The sequence below is a fragment of the Labrus mixtus genome, chromosome 1 (genome assembly GCF_963584025.1).
Source record: "Labrus mixtus chromosome 1, fLabMix1.1, whole genome shotgun sequence".
Lineage (NCBI taxonomy): Eukaryota > Metazoa > Chordata > Actinopteri > Labriformes > Labridae > Labrus > Labrus mixtus.
The window spans coordinates 35,559,539-35,581,912 of record NC_083612.1 but is presented as its reverse complement, the minus strand read 5'-3'; the positions used below and the strand labels follow the sequence as shown (position 1 = coordinate 35,581,912).

At 38.1% G+C, this 22,374-nt stretch overlaps 1 protein-coding gene across 1 annotated transcript in view; it reads left to right on the top strand.

Annotated features, from left to right (window-relative positions):
• The first annotated feature begins 256 nt into the window (after positions 1 to 256).
• arnt2 (aryl-hydrocarbon receptor nuclear translocator 2) overlaps positions 257 to 22,374 on the top strand; it is a 36,788-nt gene continuing 14,670 nt past the window's right edge. The window contains exons 1-11 of the mRNA XM_061043068.1: positions 257 to 568; positions 5,033 to 5,144; positions 7,281 to 7,328; positions 10,909 to 11,122; positions 12,349 to 12,562; positions 14,768 to 14,870; positions 15,415 to 15,480; positions 17,602 to 17,687; positions 18,851 to 18,927; positions 19,445 to 19,579; positions 21,866 to 21,940. Coding sequence (XP_060899051.1) covers positions 538 to 568; positions 5,033 to 5,144; positions 7,281 to 7,328; positions 10,909 to 11,122; positions 12,349 to 12,562; positions 14,768 to 14,870; positions 15,415 to 15,480; positions 17,602 to 17,687; positions 18,851 to 18,927; positions 19,445 to 19,579; positions 21,866 to 21,940 — 1,161 coding nt within the window. The 5' untranslated portion in view covers positions 257 to 537. The remainder of the gene's footprint in view (positions 569 to 5,032; positions 5,145 to 7,280; positions 7,329 to 10,908; positions 11,123 to 12,348; positions 12,563 to 14,767; positions 14,871 to 15,414; positions 15,481 to 17,601; positions 17,688 to 18,850; positions 18,928 to 19,444; positions 19,580 to 21,865; positions 21,941 to 22,374) is intronic.

Here is a 22,374-nt window from a genome sequence, read left to right as displayed (position 1 = left end):
TTGGGATCAATAAAGTAATTCTATTCTATTCTATACATATATATATATATATATATGCATGTGTGTGTGTGTGTGTGTGTGTGTGTGTGTGTGTGTGTGTGTGTGTGTATATATATAACTTAAAAGAATACAAAAAAAGCATGTCTCAATTAAATGAATAGGAAGCATTAGACCCACATGTTCACCATGCAGGCCATCTCTACATTATTTCCATCACTGCACCAATCTAAATTTATTCACGCAAGCAAACCAAAATCTCGCGGTGCTTCCATTCAGACATTTTATATCTTGCATTTTATAAAGTGCGGTTTGGAAGAACATTTCCATTCAATACACTGGTAATATTACTGTAAGGAAAAAAAGCCTTTGTTAAATCGTTTGAATCAGATTGTTGTTTTTTATTGACGGATGTGATCGGTAGGACCGGGCGTTGCGTGCTAATCCAGCGGAGTGTCGACAGTCTCACAGGGGGGGCTCACTAGCCTTATTGTGCTCAATCTCCATCGCTGCTTTTTATATATATTACATCTGAGGAACATGGCGACTCCCACTGCGGTCAACCCGTCAGGTAAGTCAGCATCTAGTGTGTTAGTGTCGAGGAGAGTGGTGTTATCTAGAAGTTAAATGTGCTGTTACAGAGGAGGGCTAAAGATGAAGCAGGCCGCTGAAGCCTGGCTCCAGCATCCCCCTTCCCCCATCAAACAGCACAGCCTTTCTTCACATCTTCGGGGCCAATGTATCTGCCCGACTGTGGAAACGACTTGTTGTGAAATGACCTGTATAAAACATCTCTGCGTAATCTCTATCCTTATTGTCTTTTTGCAAAGCTAAATGTGGCTAACGCACCCTGTGCTAGCTCTTCTCTGATACAAAGGTTGTTTTGAAAATCGTTACCCACTGCTTAACCCTTAGGCCGACGTGTTCCCCTGAACCAGACAGCCGTGTTCATTCTGTTATTAAACACAAACTAGTATTCGACATTATGCAGTAAAAACTGTTGAGTTAAATCTCTGAATCTCAGTCTTTGCTGTTGTCGTGAGTGTCGTGTTGGAGGGAACAAAATGGCTTTGATGATTCATTTAAAACCATCGTGTTGTTTGAAGTATTGCTCATAAGACACCAAGTGAAACATAATATAATACCGGTATGCTAAGTGAACTGGGAGAATGCATGCCCCTGATTTAAAGTCGGGGGGTGGGGGGCAGAAATGTGCTGTTCACTATTTTAGGTACAGAAAAGAGGAACCTCTGTGAAATTGCTGATTGACTGGTTTAATGTGAGTTGTTGTAAATATGTAACAACTGTAATGTTTAAAAAGACAAACTTCAAATTGGTAATGTTTAAATTTATTCTTGTGTGATGTTCTCCCAATACTGATTTCCTGAGAGGGGGGGGTGTAACAGGTGTGTGCAGTGAGCAACATAAAGCCTATAGTTAAATTAGCATGTCCTCCCAGATTAGAACACGTTTTTAAATGAATTAAGTTTTAATTTAATTTATTTTATTTATTTATTTATTTGTTAGGGACAGTGCATATTAATGTAACAATTACAGCTGTAAAAATGCCAGATTATAGCAGAAGTGCTAGTTTCCATCTGTTGTCCCTAGGCAGGTAACAGAGAAAGACAAATTACAAATAAAATACAAAGGCACAAGTGACACAAGACAATAATAGAGGTTAAAGGTTAAAAGTGGTCGTTGAAAGAATATACTCAATATGTATTGTGCTCAGCTCTGCTAATGTTTCCAATGAGCTGTATTTTACACTGTGTTCATACAGTTCATGGCAGTGAACTGGTTGATATGATGTTGAATTTAGTCTTTGTACAAAATGTGCTCTAGCATGTTACTGTGTACTTGAAGTTTCTTTGTAATTTGTTTTTATTCTTAAGCATTTTTTGAGGAAACAAATCCCGGTGCCAGTAATTCCACATTGCAGCTACATGCTGCTGCTGTTTGTCACTAATGGCATCCAGTTGGAATGAAGTCATTCCTAATGCAGTAACAGCAGCATTAGGAATGAGTGGGCTTGCAGATCTGTGATCAGCCTCACTGTTACCCTCGACATGCAGAAAGATCAAGTGCGTTGACCTCAGATCAGATACCCAGGGATGTATTATCCCAGGATAATCTCCAGCTGGCTGTCACCCAGATCCAATTGCTTTAAGAGCATGTTAAACATGACAAGTGAAATGATCTACAAAGGGTTGTGTGTGTCTATTTACTGCAGCAGCACATGCTAAAAGTAAATGCAACAGCTAGCTGCAATGTGGAGGAGTAAGAACAAAATGGAACAATGTTGGTAGCTTGAAACTGATGGGATGAAGTTAACCTTCAGTGAAAAATGGAACAAATGCTACATAAATACTCAGTATCTAAATTGACCTTGAGGCAAGTTGCATTAGAATCTTATTGGACTCAGGAGACATCGGGCCTCATTCACAAACATATGTTAATTTTTCATTTCTGAAGAAAAACTCCTCTGAAGAGTCAAGGTTGATTCATGACCTAGTGCTGAAACTACATTGTTTGCACCTGTGTTCTTAAATTGACGAATGCCATGTCCTTCTGCAGGAGACCCAGTGCCCTCATAGATATCACAAATGCAGTCACACTAAGGTAGAGTGAAGCTGGGAATGCCCTTTACATTTTCTTTTTTTAATTATTGCACACTAGTCTCCAAATTTAAGAAATAGTTGAGCAGTTCTGAAAAGAAGTTTGTGCTGCTCAAAGTGGACAACAAACTGGCTGATTATACTTTTTTTAAATTTTGTATAAAATGAAAATGAAAAAAAATGAAAAAACCTTTATTGCCCCTAGGGGGAATTTGCCTTGCACAGAGAGCTAAAAAACACAAACAAACAAACATTTACAGGACAGCACATCATAAGAACACATAAAAACACACTAAAGCATCACATGATTCAATGAGGGATTTCAGCAAGTTAAATAAAGTGCAGAGTGCTGAGTTCGTCCTGTATAATCAGTTCTTATTAAGCAGCTGAATACTGCGCGGTACAAAGGATGTAATGCCTCTTTTAGTCCTCATCCTGGGCATTCTGTACCTGCGCCCTGAATTCAACAGTTCATACTCTGACTCTGAATGGCACCAGTAGTAGCACCAGACACATTGGATCAGGGGTGTCAAACTATATCACAAGGAGGGCTTTTCCCTTCTAAATTATTTTAGAAGACTGTGAGATGGCGTTGCTATTGTTAAGTTAGCTGTAGACACGATGAGAGTGAACGACCGTTTGACCGGATCACGTGTTTTCCTGACTCGGCCTGTACCTAATACATGTGCATAATATATATTAGTACATTCTTAGGAGTTTAAGGCACATTTTACAGGAACCGCGAGGGGTTAAGGAAAATATTTATTTGACTTTTAAGCAACAAAGGTGTTTAATTATGTCTAGTGCCATGTAGAAATGTACAAATAGAAGACATTTCAGCATTTTAAAATATATTTGTTTAATCTTCATGAGCTTTCTCTAAAACCCTTTTCACACATACGGAAATCTCCTGAAAAACTCCAGAGATTAGTCTACCTGGAGGTTCTTTAGGCTATGTGTGAACACAAACAGACACATTTTTTGCGCGGTCTTTACCCGGAGTTTCTCCTCCAGACCCTGAGTATTTTATCCTCAGAATGTCCGAGTGAGCTGATGTCTGAACGCGGCAGCATATTCTCCGGAGATTTCAATTTGAGCCAATGAAAAGAGAATGACGTTTATATACAGTGACTGCCTAAAGTGTCTGCACGCGACCACTACGATCTCCGTGCTCTAATTAAACGTCTGCATTATGTTTTCTGTTCGTCAGTATGTTGTTCTCCTCTCTTTTGTGGATGTTGTCATTCCATTGGATTACACATAGCATTGATAGAAAGACAAATATTCTCATTATGTTGTGTAGAAGACTCTGTTGCTTCGGCCGCTACTTCCGGGTTGTTTATTTACGTCATGTCTTACGTTGGGAAATCCATGTATAGGTAATGTGTGTAGTGTTGTTAGCTTCCCCAACTTTAGCGCATGGTGATTACTCAGTGGGGAGGTATTTCCTTACACTAAACTGTAATTTATTAGTAGCCTATGTGGATGGCGTACCAAATGGTTGAATAGAGAATTGTTGCTTTTCTGATTCACATTTCTGATTGAAATGTTGTCCTATGAGTTGTATCAACATAGGAGAAAACGTTTTTCGAGTCTACGGAGTTGTTAAATGACGAGCATCTGAGTGTTGTGATTTGATTTAATAGCTCCTCAATACAAAGCGCCACACTTCTGTTTGTCCACCTGAAATACAAAAGCACTAGACGTCATACTGTTTGCAAGGGGGAAACTGAAATTCACAGAGCAGAGAATATAAACAATATTCAAGCAGCTACCCTCAGAGTAATTGTTGAACATTTTATGTTAAAAGAAAATGCTTGATTTATTTTGGACTTATGAGAAACATCTTGCAATCAAGCAGCAACCGTTTTTTTTTTTTTATAGCGCATCCATTTTGATTTAATGAACGATTATCATCACCTGGATTGGGGTGTGAATACTGCTATGTATGATTGACTGTTACAGGCTTAATATTTATAATAGATACAAATAAATGTAAGTTTTTTTTGAGGACGTTGGGATTTACTCTAATGACCATTACATCACAACTAACACTTTGAAACATTTACGATGCATGAAAAAAAACATATGGACAAAACGAGCAAAACATGGCATGCAGCACAGTAATCATTTTATCTTTATTATCTTTTCTTTTTTTTATGAACCTTTGTCAAATGTGTTCAGAGCAAACAGCATTGAACAGCTCAGGTACGCAAACCATTTCCAGTGAAGTGAGCAGAACTTTAAGTTAGCCAAGATTTTCTATTTCAATGTATGTGAAATGAAGCCTGCTTTTAGAAGAGCTGCTGAAAACAAACAGAAAATCTTTCTTATATTTATACAAATAGGAAACCCATAGTTTAATGGTATGCTCTTGCTAACCCTCTGCTCATATGCTGTCTTCGTATTTCTAACAGAGATTGGAAGTGAGTTACCAGGCTCAGTCCCGATGCAGGGAGCTGTTGGGACCAGCCAAGTGAGGATGGGAGGAGCCATGCCAGGCCGGGGGGGCAAGAGGAGATCAGGAGGGTAAGTATACTCGCTGCTGAACTGCTTTGGAGATAACCATTCTGAATACAGGGCTTTGCATGAGTGCTGGCTATTGGTCAAACAGGTGACAGGTCACTTTGTTTCTGTTGTTGTAGTATTGTTTAGTAGGCCTGCTCAATTCATTTCATTATAATCATGATCACCATTTTTGCCTTTCCATGATTTAAAACCTGCGCTCAGCCGTTGAAAAATTGATGTGGTCGTTTGTTAAAAATGTTACCACTCACTCTACTTGAAAAAACAAATTTTATTTAAATTCATATTTTGCTTTTTCCATTTCAGAACCTGCCACTATATATATCAACTTCATGTTTTAATGTATGGGAGGGGCTATTGAGAAAATGTATATGGGATGAAAAGAAGCCAAGAGTAAAACTTAAATTCCCACAGCAAAAGAAAGGAGGCACAATTAGTTCATTATTATTATTATTTTTTAATTTAAATTAAATTTCTGCAGACAGTACATCATGATGTCACATAGAAGTAAGTCAGAGCATCTGCATAGAATAAAACAAAACAATAAAATAATAAACACCCACTTACCCCATTTCTGCAAAGTAACTTTGAAGATTTATGCTAAAATAAAGAGAAATGCAACGACAAGTGGGACATAATTATACCTAAAAAAAAAAAAGCTTAAATGACTGCTACATAAGATCACCCTATTGGCAGGAATATGCACAGAAGATGAAAAAATGAAGGTATTTTAGAACACCATTCATTCTATCTGAGTATACACAAAATAGTGACACTTGCTGGAGAGAATGTTGGGAAGATAATGTGGTGATACACTAGAGGTGGTAGGAAAAGTCGATACAGCATGGTATCGTGATATTCTGCATGGTGATATTATATAAATTAATGGCCGCTAAGTATCAATATTTGAATTATGTTAATAGCAAATATGCTTTTTAAATTTTTAATTGCCGAAGTGGATGCACAATTCATTTTGAACAAGTTGCATTTTTAAATATTACTGCAATTTTAAAGTCGTTCATACATGTTTGTGTCCAGTTAAATTCGGTTAGACAGAAACATTTACAGTTGAGATTGTGAGGTGCATGCAGCCTTTTACAGGGTTTCACTTTTACCACAGTGTTGGTCAGTCTTTGGGCTTGACTCCCATTGTGTGGAAATAGAAAGACTGAAGTGTGATGAACTGTGTATTTTCTCTTATCTGATAAAACACTTCTTGATTTAGTTTAATTTTGTGGACATAATATGCAGTTAAATCAACATGTATATATCCAATATATTGTTTCACAATTCTCAGCATGGCAAAATGTTCTCAATTATCGTGATGATATCATTTCGTGGGACCTCTGGTGATTCCCACCCCTATTATACATATATGCTTTACATGAATAAAATATTCTAAAAGTTATTGGTGAGATGCCTTGAATCAAATGACATTCATATAAGGTAATGCAAGGTGCCCAGAAAAAGAGAATTAACTTCTGGCAATACGTCCCAAAGGTCTAAAACATAAATTAAATATTTTTTGGAATTGGAGAATATAAGCATTAAAGCAAGTACAGTTAAATTCGTCGGGGAATAATTTTGTTATTTATTTTTGGCGATGAATTGTTGCAGCCCTACTCACACACAAACAGAGCTTATTTGGAGAGAAATACAATGTAAGCTAGTTGCTTACTGAAAAACCACAATTCCCAACAGTTGTATTCAACCAAGATGCCGTGTTGACGGGTTCAATATTATATTGAGAATTGTTGCACCCCTAGTATTTATGTACCTATTAATTTATTTGCTTATTTATTTCATATAGGTGAGTTAACAAATGTTAAGGTTACTTGAAACAACAGGAAATGTTTTTCTGTGTTAAATCAACACAAACATGTCTGTCTGCATGAGTGTCTTCAGTGTTTACTTCAGTGTGCATAATCCCATGCTGGCTTCTTTTAGAACTGGCTGAGTTCTCCATATGTTTGGTGGAAGCTGTGTAGGAGTTATCAACTTGATGAGAAATAACAGTCAATCCAAAGTGCTGCTGCTGTGGATATACATTTTACACCACATGTTTTTTCATAAGCATACAAAGAGACTTCTCAGACAAATAAGAAATAGTAACTGTGACTTCCTGTGGTTGTTCTTTAGAATGGACTTTGATGACGAAGATGGAGAAGGACCAAGCAAGTTTTCAAGGTAAGACCACTGAAAGCAGATTTTTTCAGAACTAGTTCAGAAAGCCACATTATCCAATCTCAGTTTGGGGTATATGTAGGTACAAATCATCAAAAAATATTATAAATACAACTAATTGTTAATAATTTGTTACACTCTTAAACTCAAAAAATCAAACTATTCCTTGATTGAGCTTTGTGAAGATGTTACCTAACAGAATAATAGTATTTATTATCTGAGGACCATCTTCATCGAGAACCCCCAACAAGATGTTTAAGGGTACAACTTTAAAGGAGATGTGATGCAGCCTCAGCCAATTTTGTATATTGGTCCAAAAACTCACAACATATGAACAATAGAAAAACAAATGCATCTGATCTTCCTCCTCCTCTTTACAAAATCTACACAGTGATGATTCTTAAATGTTAAACCCGTTGCCATACTAAAGGCCATTTTATAGATTATATTAAATTGACAAATTCTAGAGTATCAGTCAGTTGTTGTTGTTTTGTATATTGTTGTAAAAATCGTTTCCAAGGTATTCATTTATTAAATTCTCCTTCCCAATAGTTGCAGACTGTATGAGGGAAAGCAGTGAGGCCTCTGCTCTGTGAAATTAAATGATAAATTATTTTGTTTATCTTTGTTTTGAATAGCCATTTCTGGCACCTTGTAGTAGCTGCTCGAACTTGTTGTCTGTATCCAGTATTTTTTACTCTCCGTTTCCAGTTATTTGGAATGGCTTAAAGCAGCTGATTATAATTAAAATTACTGCATATTTGACAACACCTACAGAAAAATTCATTAATGAAAACTATTCAATTTATGTGGGCTTCCCATCTATAAGCATAAATTAGTTCATCCATATCACTTTTTGGACATTTTCTTGGTTGTCTAGGGGATAATATTGAAAATTCAGCCATGCCTTCAATGCATCTCTACAAAAGAGTGAGAGATTCATTAATATTTCTTTGAATAACCATTCCATGTGTTGAGGAGAAAAGAGGCAAAGTGGACGGCGCAGGAAAGGGACGTCAGACTTCAGCTCGCTATGCATCCAGTACTATACATGGTGGTGTGCATCTTTAATGCTGCTGCAAGCTCCAAACAAGAATAGAAAGCAGTCCAGAAAGTTAATGGACTTGAAAAAGGGAACATTATCAGTAAATTAGTGACTAGTAATAATGTTCATACACGTAGTCTTAATTAAGACTGTGTTGTGTAGTCATTATTCTCTGCTGTGCTGCAGTGTGTTGTTGATCATTGTTCTGGAGAGTCACAAGATATTCAGCACAATCAAAGAAACCAAAGACATTTGATCATCCTGTCACACAGAGCAGCATAACGAGATGTTACCCTCAATTTTGGAGTTTTAGTTGACAATTCTTTAAATAACTACAGATCAACCTCTGAAAGGGAGAGAGAGCTCATACAGACGAGCGAGAGGGAGAGTGTGTGCCATTATGCACAGAGGTGGAGAGACATTGAAACTTTGTGCACAGAGCTGAGGAGATATGAAACAGAACATTCAATCGATCATCTGTTTTAATGTAACTCAGTTTAGCAAAGAAGAGAGTGATCTACACTGCAGACTGTAGTATCTGTTAACAAACTGTTGTTGTCCAAACAGCTCCAACATGCGACGAGTCCGCTCGCCACCCTCAATGCTCTGTTTATTATAAACTTTAAACAGGTCATAGGACATGTCTGTGTGATGTCTGTTAGCTGTTCAAGTTTGAAATGCTGTTAGTATTACTAATAACTAATCCAAAGGTTTTTTTAGGTGAATTATCAATATAGCCTATTAATTGGCGCAGCAACGTTATCATAAAGAATGACGTTTCTCAAGTGAAAACAGTCAACATGTCACTCAGAGAGAGCGCAATGGATACATATGCACACCGTGATTCTGCGCACTTCTCTTCACTTGATTTTAGCGATTATTGTGAATGCTCTGCTTTGCCAGATGCTCTGTTCATTTTCTCCTGGCCTGCCGGAAACATCAATCTCTCTGTAAATATTAAGGGTTTACAAATTAACCACTGGTTACGGTTCTCTCTGTGTCAGACAATCATAGGCAAAGTATGGCAAGCAACAAGTAAGGCTTGGGGAAAAGGGGAAAAATAGAAAAGGGGAACTGTTTTATTCTCACCGTGTGAAATAGTAGTGTGGCCGTATGAAGAAGCTTAAACAAGTGACTCTCATGGTCAGAGATAGTGGCATGTTGTCATGGTTGAAGAGCTGCTGCATTATACTCACTGAAAGTTCAGTGTGCTCTGGAAAGGTCCAGGCAGATCGCCACCCTATATCACAGTGGGAGCTAAAGCGTTAAAGATGCCCACCTCTTTCTGCCACCTATCGTTCTGATGCGTAGCGCATTCTGCCTGGGAGCTTAAGTCTGACGTCACTTTCCTGCGCTGTCCAATTTGACAATTATGAGAACTATTAAGCATGGCAAGTTTGAAAACGAAAAGCCAATGATCTTTTAGTTTTAATTTGAATTATGTCATACAATATGCATACATAGAGAGGAAAAGTATAATGCAAATTGGATGACTGAATATTCATTTTAAATAGGTCAAATAATGATTTAATTTGAATTATGTGGGGCATTTTTTGAAGATGTAAAAAAATAATGTCATTTTCTTTTTCATTTTAATTTAGTCGAATGTGCATTTTTGAAGTTGAACACTGAAATGCAAATGAGATAAATGAGTATTGTTTTATTTTTTAGTCAAATAATACACCCATATTCTGAAAATTGAAAAGCATGTATTTAATTCTCAAATAAATGTTTATTCTGATCACCATTCGCTTCCATAGCCATCTAAAAACTTAATTTATTTTGGAAATATTTGCCAAGCCATAATAATAGTTGTTGGTTGCTATTGTTGTACTACTATATGCCATACTTCATTTAAAGGAAACTGGGAAAATCTTGTTTTCATACTTGATAAGGATCCTAACTAACAATTTCAACAACATAAAATACTTACTAATATACACATAAACCACAAAAATAGTAACACATGCCTCTATTTGGAAGTCACTAAGGTTAATGTGGAGTTGGTGTGTACTTTTGCTAAGACGAAGTCGGACTCCGTAGTGTTCTCTTCCCTTCCAAATCAGACCAGTGATGACATGTATAGCTGCATGTCATCACTCAACCGCTGGCTGTCGAGGTGGTGTCCAGCACACGATGTGGGCTTCATAGATAACTGGCAGTCTTTTTGGGGAAAACCTGGTCTGCTAGCTAGAGACGGCATCCATCCCACTTTGGACGGTGCAGCTCTATTATCTAGAAACATAGCAGAGGTTATTAGTCCAAAACCTTGACAACAACAAAGTTCAGCCCAGGAGGCAGACAATGTTTTGTTATTGGGATAGAGTCAGTGCAATCAAATTGCATTTAGAATAAAACTAATAATTTAGTGCAGTTCACGTTGACAAAACTTGTGCTTAAGTTTAGACACAGACATAAAAGACATGGGGCGGGGGGGAAAAAAATCATCTGTTGATCAATTGTTCAAGCAAGGCTGTCAAATGGTTCCAAGATGTCTCTCTCTCTCCAAGCTTCTAACTGCTCTTTCCACTGTTTCAGAGAGAATCACAGTGAGATTGAGCGGCGCCGGCGCAACAAAATGACCCAGTACATCACTGAGCTGTCAGACATGGTGCCTACCTGCAGTGCTCTGGCAAGAAAACCTGATAAGTTGACCATTCTGCGTATGGCTGTCTCCCATATGAAATCCATGAGGGGCACGGGAAACACATCAACTGATGGGGCTTACAAGCCCTCCTTTCTCACTGAACAGGTAACAATGACTCAGACTCAGCTGGATACTTCTCCAAAGGGTATCCTCGCTTCGGTGCTGTACGTGTGAACTTTGCTTCCCATGTTAAAGGCTGAAACTTGAGATTCACAGTGATTCAACTTTGCTCTTTTTATGTCCATGTTTCTTGGGAGGCAAACGTGTCAAACCAAGAGATTGTTAGCCAAAATACAGAGCAGCCTCCCTCCTAATCTCTCCACTATTCTGTTGATGTTAGTTAGCATTAGCACTTTGGTAACCAAACAGTGAGGCTGCTATCAGTCAGGGACTTTGTAAGTGAACATCTTATTGCCAACATGTCATTTAAATAAATGCCACATCTATGGAGGCAGTATGTGACCCACCAAATCCCCCTCAGTGCTCTGTGTTTTACTGCTCTGACTGATAGAATATGAGATGCGTGTCTCATAGTGGGGATTGCATCCTTGATGCTGGGTGTAGCCTACAATGGACCCAACCCTCGTAACTTGTTTAGACCACTGAGACCAAACTGAAATGAGACTTGTCTATGGAGGATTCTTTATATATGTAACCAATTGTCCCTGTCCTTACCCTTTTATCATTAAGCACTGCACATGTCTCCTAGCAAACTCCACAGCTCGTGTAACTACTCTTATTATTTTATGGATACTTTAAGTATAAAGGCCCATTTTTGTTTTTCACAACATTAATATTGGAAGTTATTCAATTGAGTTAAAACAAGCTACTTAGACTTAAAAGTGTTTTACTCTGCCACTTGAGAGTCCAATGTCTTCAGAGCTATTTCCTCTTCCATTACAAAGGAAGGAAAGAAGAAAGTATTGAAAAAAATATATATACCTCACTCTCCCAATTCACCTAAAGCTTAAGACTCTGGGTTTGAGATGATGAAATATAAAGGTTTATGATATTGAAACTTAAGAACATCAGTTTTTGCATATTGATTATTCAAAAGTCTTATTTAGTCTCCCTTCAAAATTGGTTCTCTGAAAAGAACTTCAAAGTCGCCAAAGTTTAAATGTAATCGGATGTACTTGTTGTTTAATTATGGCCAAACACTGCTTCCACAAATGTAGATTTATAATGAGCACACCACAAACTGTTCCCCTGTATATAATGGGTCCAACGCCCATGTTTAATACAGCAATCACATGGTTTTGATTAGACTGCCTCTTACTTTTTTAATTCCTTTCTGGCTTGTGTGCTCATGTCCCCTTCGCACTATATAGGAACTCAAGCATCTGATCCTGGAGGCAGCGGATGGCTTCCTGTTTGTGGTTGCAGCAGAAACAGGCCGGGTGATCTATGTGTCGGACTCAGTGACACCTGTACTGAACCATCCGCAGTCAGAGTGGTTTGGCAGCACTCTATATGAACAAGTGCACCCAGACGATGTGGAAAAGCTGAGGGAACAGCTCAGCACTTCAGAAAACTCCATGACAGGTACAGAATACACTTTGATAGCACTGAATTCCTTACTGTCTTTTCTTCTCTTTTTGTTTATTATTTTTGCAAAATACCTTCCTGGAGCAGCATTGATTTCCTCTATCCCTGTGTCTGATATTATACACACAGGGCAGTGGACCTCTAACTGGTACTATTTGTATGAGTACTTACTGTATCACAAATTTCATTAAGCTTTGTCTCACCAATGTTGTCATACATAGTCTATTGTATGTGTATGGTGGGGTTGGAACCTTTGTGAAGACAGCATTGTTACATATGCTTGACTTTGCTGTAGTCCCAGCAGGGGGCCACTGTCTATCCCCACTCCAGTCTTGGTTGGCAAGAGAATGATGCACTTTGCTAAAACATCAAATCCAGCTGACCTTTTGTATTCAGTGTTGGGGAGGAGCACTGTCCTTACAAAATAAGAACAAACTGGACAAGGTTGTTAAACTAGGCAGCAAGATAACTGGGAAGCAAATGTACAGCATTTCTTTCCTGACAGACCGGTACACACTGAATTTAGCCATCAAGATTACAGCTGACCCTCTGCACCCCCTTTGGTCAGAGTATGAACTGTTGAATTCAGGGCGCAGGTACAGAATGCCCAGGATGAGGACTAAAAGAGGCATTACATCCTTTGTACCGCGCAGTATTCAGCTGCTTAATAAGAACTGATTATACAGTACGAAATCTGCACTCTGCACTTTATTTAACTTGCTGAAATCCCTCATTGAATCATGTGATGCTTTAGTGTGTTTTTATGTGTTCTTATGATGTGCTGTCCTGTAAATGTTTGTTTGTTTGTGTTTTTTTATGCTCTCTGTGCAAGGCAAATTCCCCCTAGGGACAATAAAAGGTTTCATTCATTCATGTGATAACAGTCTATTTTACAATCGCTCTGTTCAGAGTCCCTCCACTAACTTCACAAGGGTTACCTATGTTAAACACAACATCTTCGGCTGCAGGTTTTGCTCAATTGGTGGAGTTAAGACACACCACTTAGAGAGGTCACAGACCTCGTCGCACAGGTCGCTGGTTTGACTCCCAATCCTGATGCTATTTGGTGCATGGCACACACATGTCGAATAAAGGCCCAAAAAGCCCAAAGTCAAGTCAAGTCAATTTTATTTGTAAAGCACATTTCATTACACGGGTAAAACTCAATGTTCTTTACATTAAAAACCTTAAAATAATAAATGAAGTAGAGACATATTAAATACTCCTAGTAATTAAAAATCAAATATAATGATGACTATAATAATACAAATAAAAATAAATCATAGCCCATACAACACACAGACGTCAAATCAATTTTCTGTCCATATCATGCTGAACTCCTGAACTGAAAGGAAAACAACAGGCGCACACATTAACATAAAAAAAGACACACACACATACACACACACACAGACACATATTAACTACCAAAAGCCTGAGAGAAAAGTATTGCTTTTAAATTGTTTTTAAAAGAAGATAGAGTTGCAATGGATTTCAGTTCATCTGGCAATTTGTTCCAGAGAACAGCACCATAGTGACCAAATGTACCTTCACCTGATCTGGATTTAATGTGAGGTACATTCAGGAGGCACATGCTTGATGGTCTCTTTAAAGTATGTATTAAAGTTACATTAAAGAGACATGATTAAAATGACCAGGAGTGAAGTTAAGTGCATCGACTGCAGTTTGTGCACTACATGAAAGTCGGTGCCGGAGCCAGAGCCTGCCTTTGGATGAATATACACCGTAGTTATAAAAAGTTGAGGGAACTCACGGGACAGGTAAAAAGGGCCGAACGATACAGATTAAAGTTTAGTGGTGGCAGCTGAGGCGGAAGGAGGCAGATGACTCAAACATTACAGTGCACATGCAGACCAAGGCACCAAAAAAACTAATATAAACAAAACAATAAAAAGGGAAATGTGTGTGTGTCTATGTATAAAACGTATGCTGATGTTATTAATCTGGGTGTGCATGATGTTTGATATATGCCCCGGCAGCAGTGGTTGGGCTTCTATGCTCGGGGTTTTCTGGAGGGTTGTTTCTGGCAGATCATGGATACTTGAGGGCGTCAGTGCATTGAGGTGTTGCACAGAACTATTGTCTCTGTCTGTGTTTAACTTGTACAAGCCTTTAAAAATCATGGTCTTGCTTCAGTTTAATTGTATTAAACTGTTGTAATTGCTGTTTTTGTATAAACAGGACGAATTCTGGATCTGAAGACGGGAACAGTGAAGAAGGAGGGACAGCAGTCGTCTATGAGGATGTGCATGGGCTCCCGACGGTCCTTCATTTGCCGCATGAGGTGGGTGACTGTGTGAATGGGTGTTTTCCTTTTTTCTGTCTCTTGGTTTTTTTTTTTTTAATAAGTCAAAAATAGCTTCTAAGTTGGATCCCCACACTGAAGAGCACCAGAGGGACACATTATTTTCAACAATTTAAAAAATATTTTTCAACACCCATGAACCACTCCATGCATCTGCTTTTTGCCTCAGAGGTTACTATTTGAAAACCTCTTGACAAAAAAATGACAGTTTACTATGCTGTTAATTCTGAACCGTAGCAGATCTTTAATAAAATGACCTTTGCAAGAAAAAATAGATATTACATTTCCATTTCTGGTAGCAGCGTTTAAATGGAACATAATTCAGTTCTATTGTGGGGGGCCTCTTAAGGGTATTTATTTTAATTTATATCTATGAGAAGTGTACAAAATGGTCAAATTATACCCAGACAAAAACTGCTCAAACTAATACATCAGAAAATGTGTTTGCCAATACAGTGTATCTAAACATGAGTTGATACAAGTGGAATGTAATGTTTACTCTTGTCTTTGTATTTGTATGCAGGTGTGGGAGTGCTCCCCTTGATCACATCTCTCTAAACCGTCTGTCTAACATGAGAAAGAGATACAGGTACAGGAACTTTCCTTTCTATGGTAACATTTGCTCATATTAATTTTTTGCCTTCTTCTCACTGGGGTCTCACCTCACCCTGAAGGGTTCCTCTGTATGGAGATAGAATAGTCTCAAAAAGATTTATGTGTATTTGTAAATATATTTTCAAGATTTGACATCTGTCTGTACACTGATTAAGTGGACTCATACTGAAACAGTTATCACTAGTTATTACTTAGCCATCCAGTTAGTCCACTGTTCACTTCCATGTTGTTGATCCTGCAGCAGTCATAGACGGTACATTTGGATTTGCTCTCTATCCCTCTTCCTGCATCTTATCCCATCTCTCCCCCTATCCCTTTCCAAGCCCAGTGCAGTCTAGGCCTGTGAAGACTGTTTTGTCATGAGCCGGGGATCCGGCCGAAGATTTCTGCCTTTTAATAAGACAGTTTTTTCTTACCACTGTAACTTTTGCTGCTTTGCTAAAGTGCTCATGATGGATAGGCCGGATCTTTGTAACATAGCAATAAGTAAGGTCTTTTACCTGCTTTTTGTAACATAACAATAAGTAAGGTCTTTTACCTGCTTTTTGTAACATAACAATAAGTAAGGTCTTTTACCTGCTTTTTGTAACATAACAATAAGTAAGGTCTTTTACCTGCTTTTTGTAACATAACAATGAGTAAGGTCTTTTACCTGCTTCTTGTAAAGTGTCTCGAGATAACACTTGTTATGAGTTGACGCTATACAAATAAAAATTGATTGATTGATTGATTAAAGCGTCTGTCAAATACCTAACCATAACCAGCGGTGGCTGCACAACACTGCCATCTACTGGTTGTTCAGGGGAGGGTGTACTCTCATTCAAATTCGGGGGTATTTATTTGTGGATGGCAGTGTGCGGTAAGAATGTCTCACAATGAAGTCATCGAGAGAAAAGCCCAAAAGAGATCCACAAATGCAGAATCCACACACAAAGTCAAGCATATTTATTTTCAAATCTCCAAAATATATTTACAAATACATGTTTATTTATACAAATTAGTTTATTTATTTGTATATTTAGAAATGTATGCATTTTTATACATATCATTTCGATATGTATAAATCTTTTTGAGACCATTCTATTCTCCATACCTCTGTGATAACAACCTGCTCATTATACATTATCCTGCTACAGTTACTTTCTAAAACATTCATTCCATTAAAGCAATGCAATGTAGAGGAATACTTTCTTTTCATTTTGGCCTTCAAAAAGATGCCAGAGGAAGACAAACTTATAAACCTGACCTTTGTACGGGTGGGGGGGGGGATTTAGTAGACTTAAAGTACTTAAATACATTCACATTTGTATGAGTCAATCTAAAGGCCCTGACACACCAAGCACACAGCAAAAAACTAGTGGTGACAAAGGCCACCTTGGCGTCGCCTCGTGTCTTGTCCAAAAAGTTGCACTAGCTTAACCTAGCTTAAATTACTCACATTTTAGTGAACTGATGGTTAAATCTGACATGGTGCACAGATCAGCGTGAGTTTGAGTTTTTCTGCCTTGTTGTTCTTGAAGTCTGTTGGCATTTTCTTTTACATTCATTTTTAAACACCACCGTACCATACCATGTTTCATTTAGAGGTCACTCCATGTGCCATGGTTTGTAGATTTCTCTGACATTTGGAGCATTTCTCCACTCTTTTCCTTTTCCTTTCCCCTTTTCTCATACTAAAAATGCTGATGCCAGATTAGCAAGACTTATTTCTGTGGATTGATATGATTACAGAGTCTGTGATAAGAGCTGGGTCACTAGCAGTCTTCTGCTTTTCTTAGTACGGTTTGTTCTTCTTAACAACAGTCTGCTTTCCAGGAATAGCAGACTGTTGTTTTGAGTAATTGGCTAATGAGAATCAAGTGCTTAACAGTCGTTTAATAGTTTTGGAATAAGTCCCCTCACATTTAACTGTGACAAAGGGAAATATTTGTATGTTTCCATTTATGGAAAATTCAGGAATTTTAATAACATTAATTTTACAAAAAGCTTGCAGCTGGTGTACACTGCTTGAGTCAAGATTAGTAAAACATGTGTCCAGCCCTTTCACTACAGAGTCCCTAACATGCTGCTGTGTCTTTGTCTGTTTGCTGGCCAGGAATGGGCTTGGACCATCAAAAGAAGGAGAGGCTCAGTACTCTGTCGTGCACTGCACTGGCTATATCAAAGCCTGGCCTCCTGCAGGTAAACAAAAACATGCACACTCATATACCACCTCAAACCAATGCTCTGGTCTCTAGCCCTGCTTAACTGCAACAATCTCTTATAAGAGTAAATATGGCCTGGAGTAACCTAGTAGCAGTTGGCTCACATGAATTCAACTATTATGCTATTATATTTATCATCAAAGACTCAAAGAAATACAATTAGTCCAATGAGTCTTTTTTCTAGGACTTCAAACTAAATTTCATTCATTTTGACCAAAAGCATGGGAAGTATTGACGAGTCTGGTTAAACACTGGTCAAAATCATGAATAGATAGCTTGGTAGTGTGGGAGTATCTTTTTCAAAATCTGAAGACATTTGATATTGGCAAGAATTCATACATTTGTATACAGATAACTAGATGCATAGTATTCCTAGAAGACATAGTTCCACATTGGTGCTAGCAGGGGTGACAAGCTGGTCAAGGACTCGACAACTTATTAATTGGACTAGTAGCATTTTAATGGGACTGAAGATTGCTTTTGAGGGCAAGACATTTCTGTACCCAGATTTAGTTGTTATCACTTTTAAGTAGCATTAAGAATTCCCCTCCTGAAGAATCTTCTTACAGTTGTACATTATCAAGTTATATAATTATTAAAGAGAAAAATCATACTTTGTATTCAAATGAATCCCTCAAGGAACCTTATGACAGATTTTTTTCCCCTGGAATTCTTAAAGCAGGGATGTGATTTTTTTCAACCTGAAAAGTTGACTCAAGGCTTAAAGTGTTCCCAAAATAATAGCCCTATTCAAAATGCTGTTCAAAGACACAAAATGTACGCCCCTGTGACGTTTGGCCTTCACTTTATATATGTTGTGGAGGCGTAAAGCGGGACGAAGTTTCCATGTTGTGCCCCCCATGTATGGAAGCTATAGTCCTCACTGCAGCAGCTGTGAGTTTGAATCTGACCTTGGCCCCTTTGCTGCCTGTCATCCCCCACTCATTCCTCCCAACACTTCCTGTCTCTAGTCATTTGTCCTCTACAATAAAGACAAACATGGCCCAAACATTATCTAAAATAAATTAAGAAATTCCCGCTTTTGTCTCTTTTTGCTGAATTATATTTCATCCTGGGCTTTATTGGCATTCAGTTTGAAATGTGTTGAAATAAAAACTACTCTCTCTTTCTTTACCTTAGGTATGACTATACCTGAGGAAGACACAGAAGCAGGTCAGACTGGGAAATATTGCCTTGTTGCCATTGGAAGACTTCAGGTGTGTGTTGCTGCTTTTTGTGGAATTCTAGATTAATATACTGATTTCATTGAAGCCCTCAAGGAAGGTTAGCCAAGCCTTCATTTAGTTTGGACTTTTACATACTCACATAATGAATTACTAATTTTCATTAGTAAGTAGACCGGTTTGTTTTCAACCTCTTTTTACACCTTTTTTAAGTTTAAGGCTGCCTCATACTGATTACATGAATAAAATACTAATCAACTGAGGCACATATATAAATTATGGCTAGTTTTCCACTGTATAAATATAAGAATACATATTTAATACAACTTGCAGGATCTGTGAGTGATCAGTGTGCCAGTATTGAAGGTCACAGCCCAACTTTTGTGAACAATGTCAAAATATTTTGTCATAACATAAAATGTTTAAAAATTCAGAAACTCATTGCATACAATTCAGGTATGCTATTACTTGTGCTCCTACCCTTAAATTCTCTTGTCCTCATCCTTATGCCTAAATCATTAATCATAAATATGTCTGTGCCCTCCCTCAGGTGACCAGCTCTCCTGTCTCTATGGACATGAACGGCCTCTCAGTGCCCACAGAGTTCCTGTCACGTCACAATTCGGATGGTGTCATCACATTTGTGGACCCGCGCTGCATCAATGTCATTGGCTATCAGCCTCAGGTTGGATATTTTTCTTTCCTTTTTTTTTGTTCTTGAAAGTATTACTTTTATTTCAACTGCAGAGGGAACAAGGTTTTTTTGAAAAGGTTTATTCTGAAGTATTTCAAAGATTCCTATTTATAACTTTTTGTTTTAATAATAACTGATCTAAGTTCTTTAAGAAGCATCACTATTCTCTGATCTACTCCTCTTTTATTTACTGTCCATGCAACTCAAGAATGTTCTGACGTTTTCTTGATGTCTATCAAAATTCAGTATTTTGCACATTTCCATAAACAATTTTTCAAGTAATGCAAAAAGTCTGCAGCTCTTAGTTCAAGTTGTTTAAACACAAACACTGCAGCCCCACATTTGATTGAAAACAGCACAAATACAAACTGAGAGATTACATTGTTTTTTGAAAAGGTAAATTTTCATTTTAATTTCAGTTTAATGCCAAGAACATGTTTTCAAAGGAGTCAAAGCTTCCGTCTCTGGGTCCTGGCTCATTTGAAATGGACGGAAGCCTGACAAGTCAAAATTAGATTTCTCTGTCTGTGAGGAGAGGGACTTTCAAAAGCTAGCATCTTCGATGGGATGAGGGGCTCTTTTTGAAACCAAACCCTACATTCTCCCCCTCCGTGACGAAGTGCACTCCGTTAGAAGTGACACTCGCAGCTGAATGAAGTCTCCTTCATCAAGGTGTAGGGTAGAAATACAGCGGCAGGCTTTGGGACAAACTTCCCTCTCTCAGGTGGAAACAGGAACTGTATGTTACCATGGTTACTCAGCGGTATCTTGCAGGAACGGCTTTTTTTTGTAGCTAATGCATTCTGTAAAAATATTTATGTAGCCTAGATTATTCTTCTTCTTCTTTAGTTATATTAGTGTAGACTTATAACAAAACTATTAGATTGAGCCGACATTGTTTATTGTAATTTCATAGAACAGGATGTCCTAAATTAATGCAAAGACAAGGAGACTATTGTTGAACATCAGAGCAGCAAAAAGTGTATTTTTTGTTGTTGAATTGAGATTTCACAAAGACATCAAAAGTAGAAAAATAAGAAATAAATATTAACAGTGAAAAGTTGTCTGCAACATGACTTTTGTTTTTGCAACAGTCCCTGTAAATATAAAACACTTCACAATAAATAAACATATATTTGATCCTCAGTACACATTTGAAGTTGTTAACGTCTGTATGATGATATTAAATATCTGTCTTAGTTGGAGCAGTGTTTGAACTCACAGGTTGCTTCATCCATGACGACCGGACACAATAGGCGTTGCACGTGAGCCGAAAGTCGGCATCAGTGCAGACTCGCTGGTGGAGGGTTTTATAACCCACTACCACTCCCCGCTAGTTGGTTTGGGATGGACTTAATATGACGGACCCTCTGCGAGGACGCGCAAACGGAGGGGTAGTGGGTAGGGAGAGGGTGTAGCTGGTTTGAAAAAGACCCAGGGTGAATCAGTGCACATGATATGAGTAACCTGCATATTTGTGAAGGCTCTATTAATGCTGAAACCATTAATACAGTTTGAGGAACAAAATGTGCTGCTTATGTAAGGAAGACAGTGTGAAACTTCCTTCTAGACTTACTACAACAGCATGGCTCTGCAGTAAAAGAGTCTGGGTGACAAAATGGCCTTGAAAATGTTTGGCGCATTATGAAGCTTAAAATAAAAGAAAGGATTCCCTGAACTGTTGAACAGCTAAAATCCCTCTTTCAGTTTTGGCACATGGCTATTCAACATTAGTCTGGTTGTGCTCAAGGTTTCTGCCTCTTAAAGTTTTTCCCTGTAACTGTATCTTTGCTAATTGTTGCTTACTGCTCATGATGGTTATAATGTTGGATCTTTGTAGATAATATAACAATGAGTAAGTTATTTTACCTGCTCTTTTGTAGTGTCTTGAGATGCCTTTTGTTATGCATTGGCGCTATACAAATAAAGATTGATTGATTGAAATCCGACATTTGGCAATAATGGTTAAATATTCCATTTTCAAAATGAAAGAGTGTTCTCCTCAGCTCCCAAAATGCATACAAAAAATGTATTTAGCAGAGAGTTAAACATTACCCTTTCCCAACTTTTTATTTAAATTTCTCAGTTTTAATTTATGATATGTTGTCTTTCAAACTCTATTTCTAAGCTGGCCCTGTGTTTTGAAGTCATCACAATTTTTAGTTCTGTTTTACAGGACAACTCAACTTTTGAAGGGACTGGGGTTGTATTTATGTGTTGAGGCAAAACTTTTATTTTTCAAGTATGCATCCCATTAACTCTTATATTTTCTTGTAGGACCTGCTGGGAAAAGATATTCTAGAGTTCTGCCACCCCGAAGACCAGAGCCACTTGAGAGAAAGTTTCCAACAGGTAGGAAATGAAACGCAGGTAGACAAAGGTAGACATGTAGAAAACAAAACATGGATTGCACTTTAGATATACAAGGGTCAAAACAACCATCCATGGGGGCGCTGGTGGCGCAGTGGTTAGTGTGCGTGCCCCATGTATGGAGGCTGTCGTCTCAAGCGGGCGGCCCGGGTTCACATCCCACCTGCGGCCTCTTTCCCGCATGCCGTTCCCCACTCTCTCTCTCTGATTTCCAACTCTATCCACTGTCCTATCTCTCCATTAAAGGCACAAAAAGCCCAAAAATAAATATAAAAAAAAACAACTATCCATGGATGGATGGGTCAATACAACAATACATGCGACGTTAGCGTTAATGTTCGGCTAACGCTAACATTAAGCTAACCGTAACCGCTGTAGTGTTGCTGTGGTGTCTATATGTGCGCTCTTATCCCACT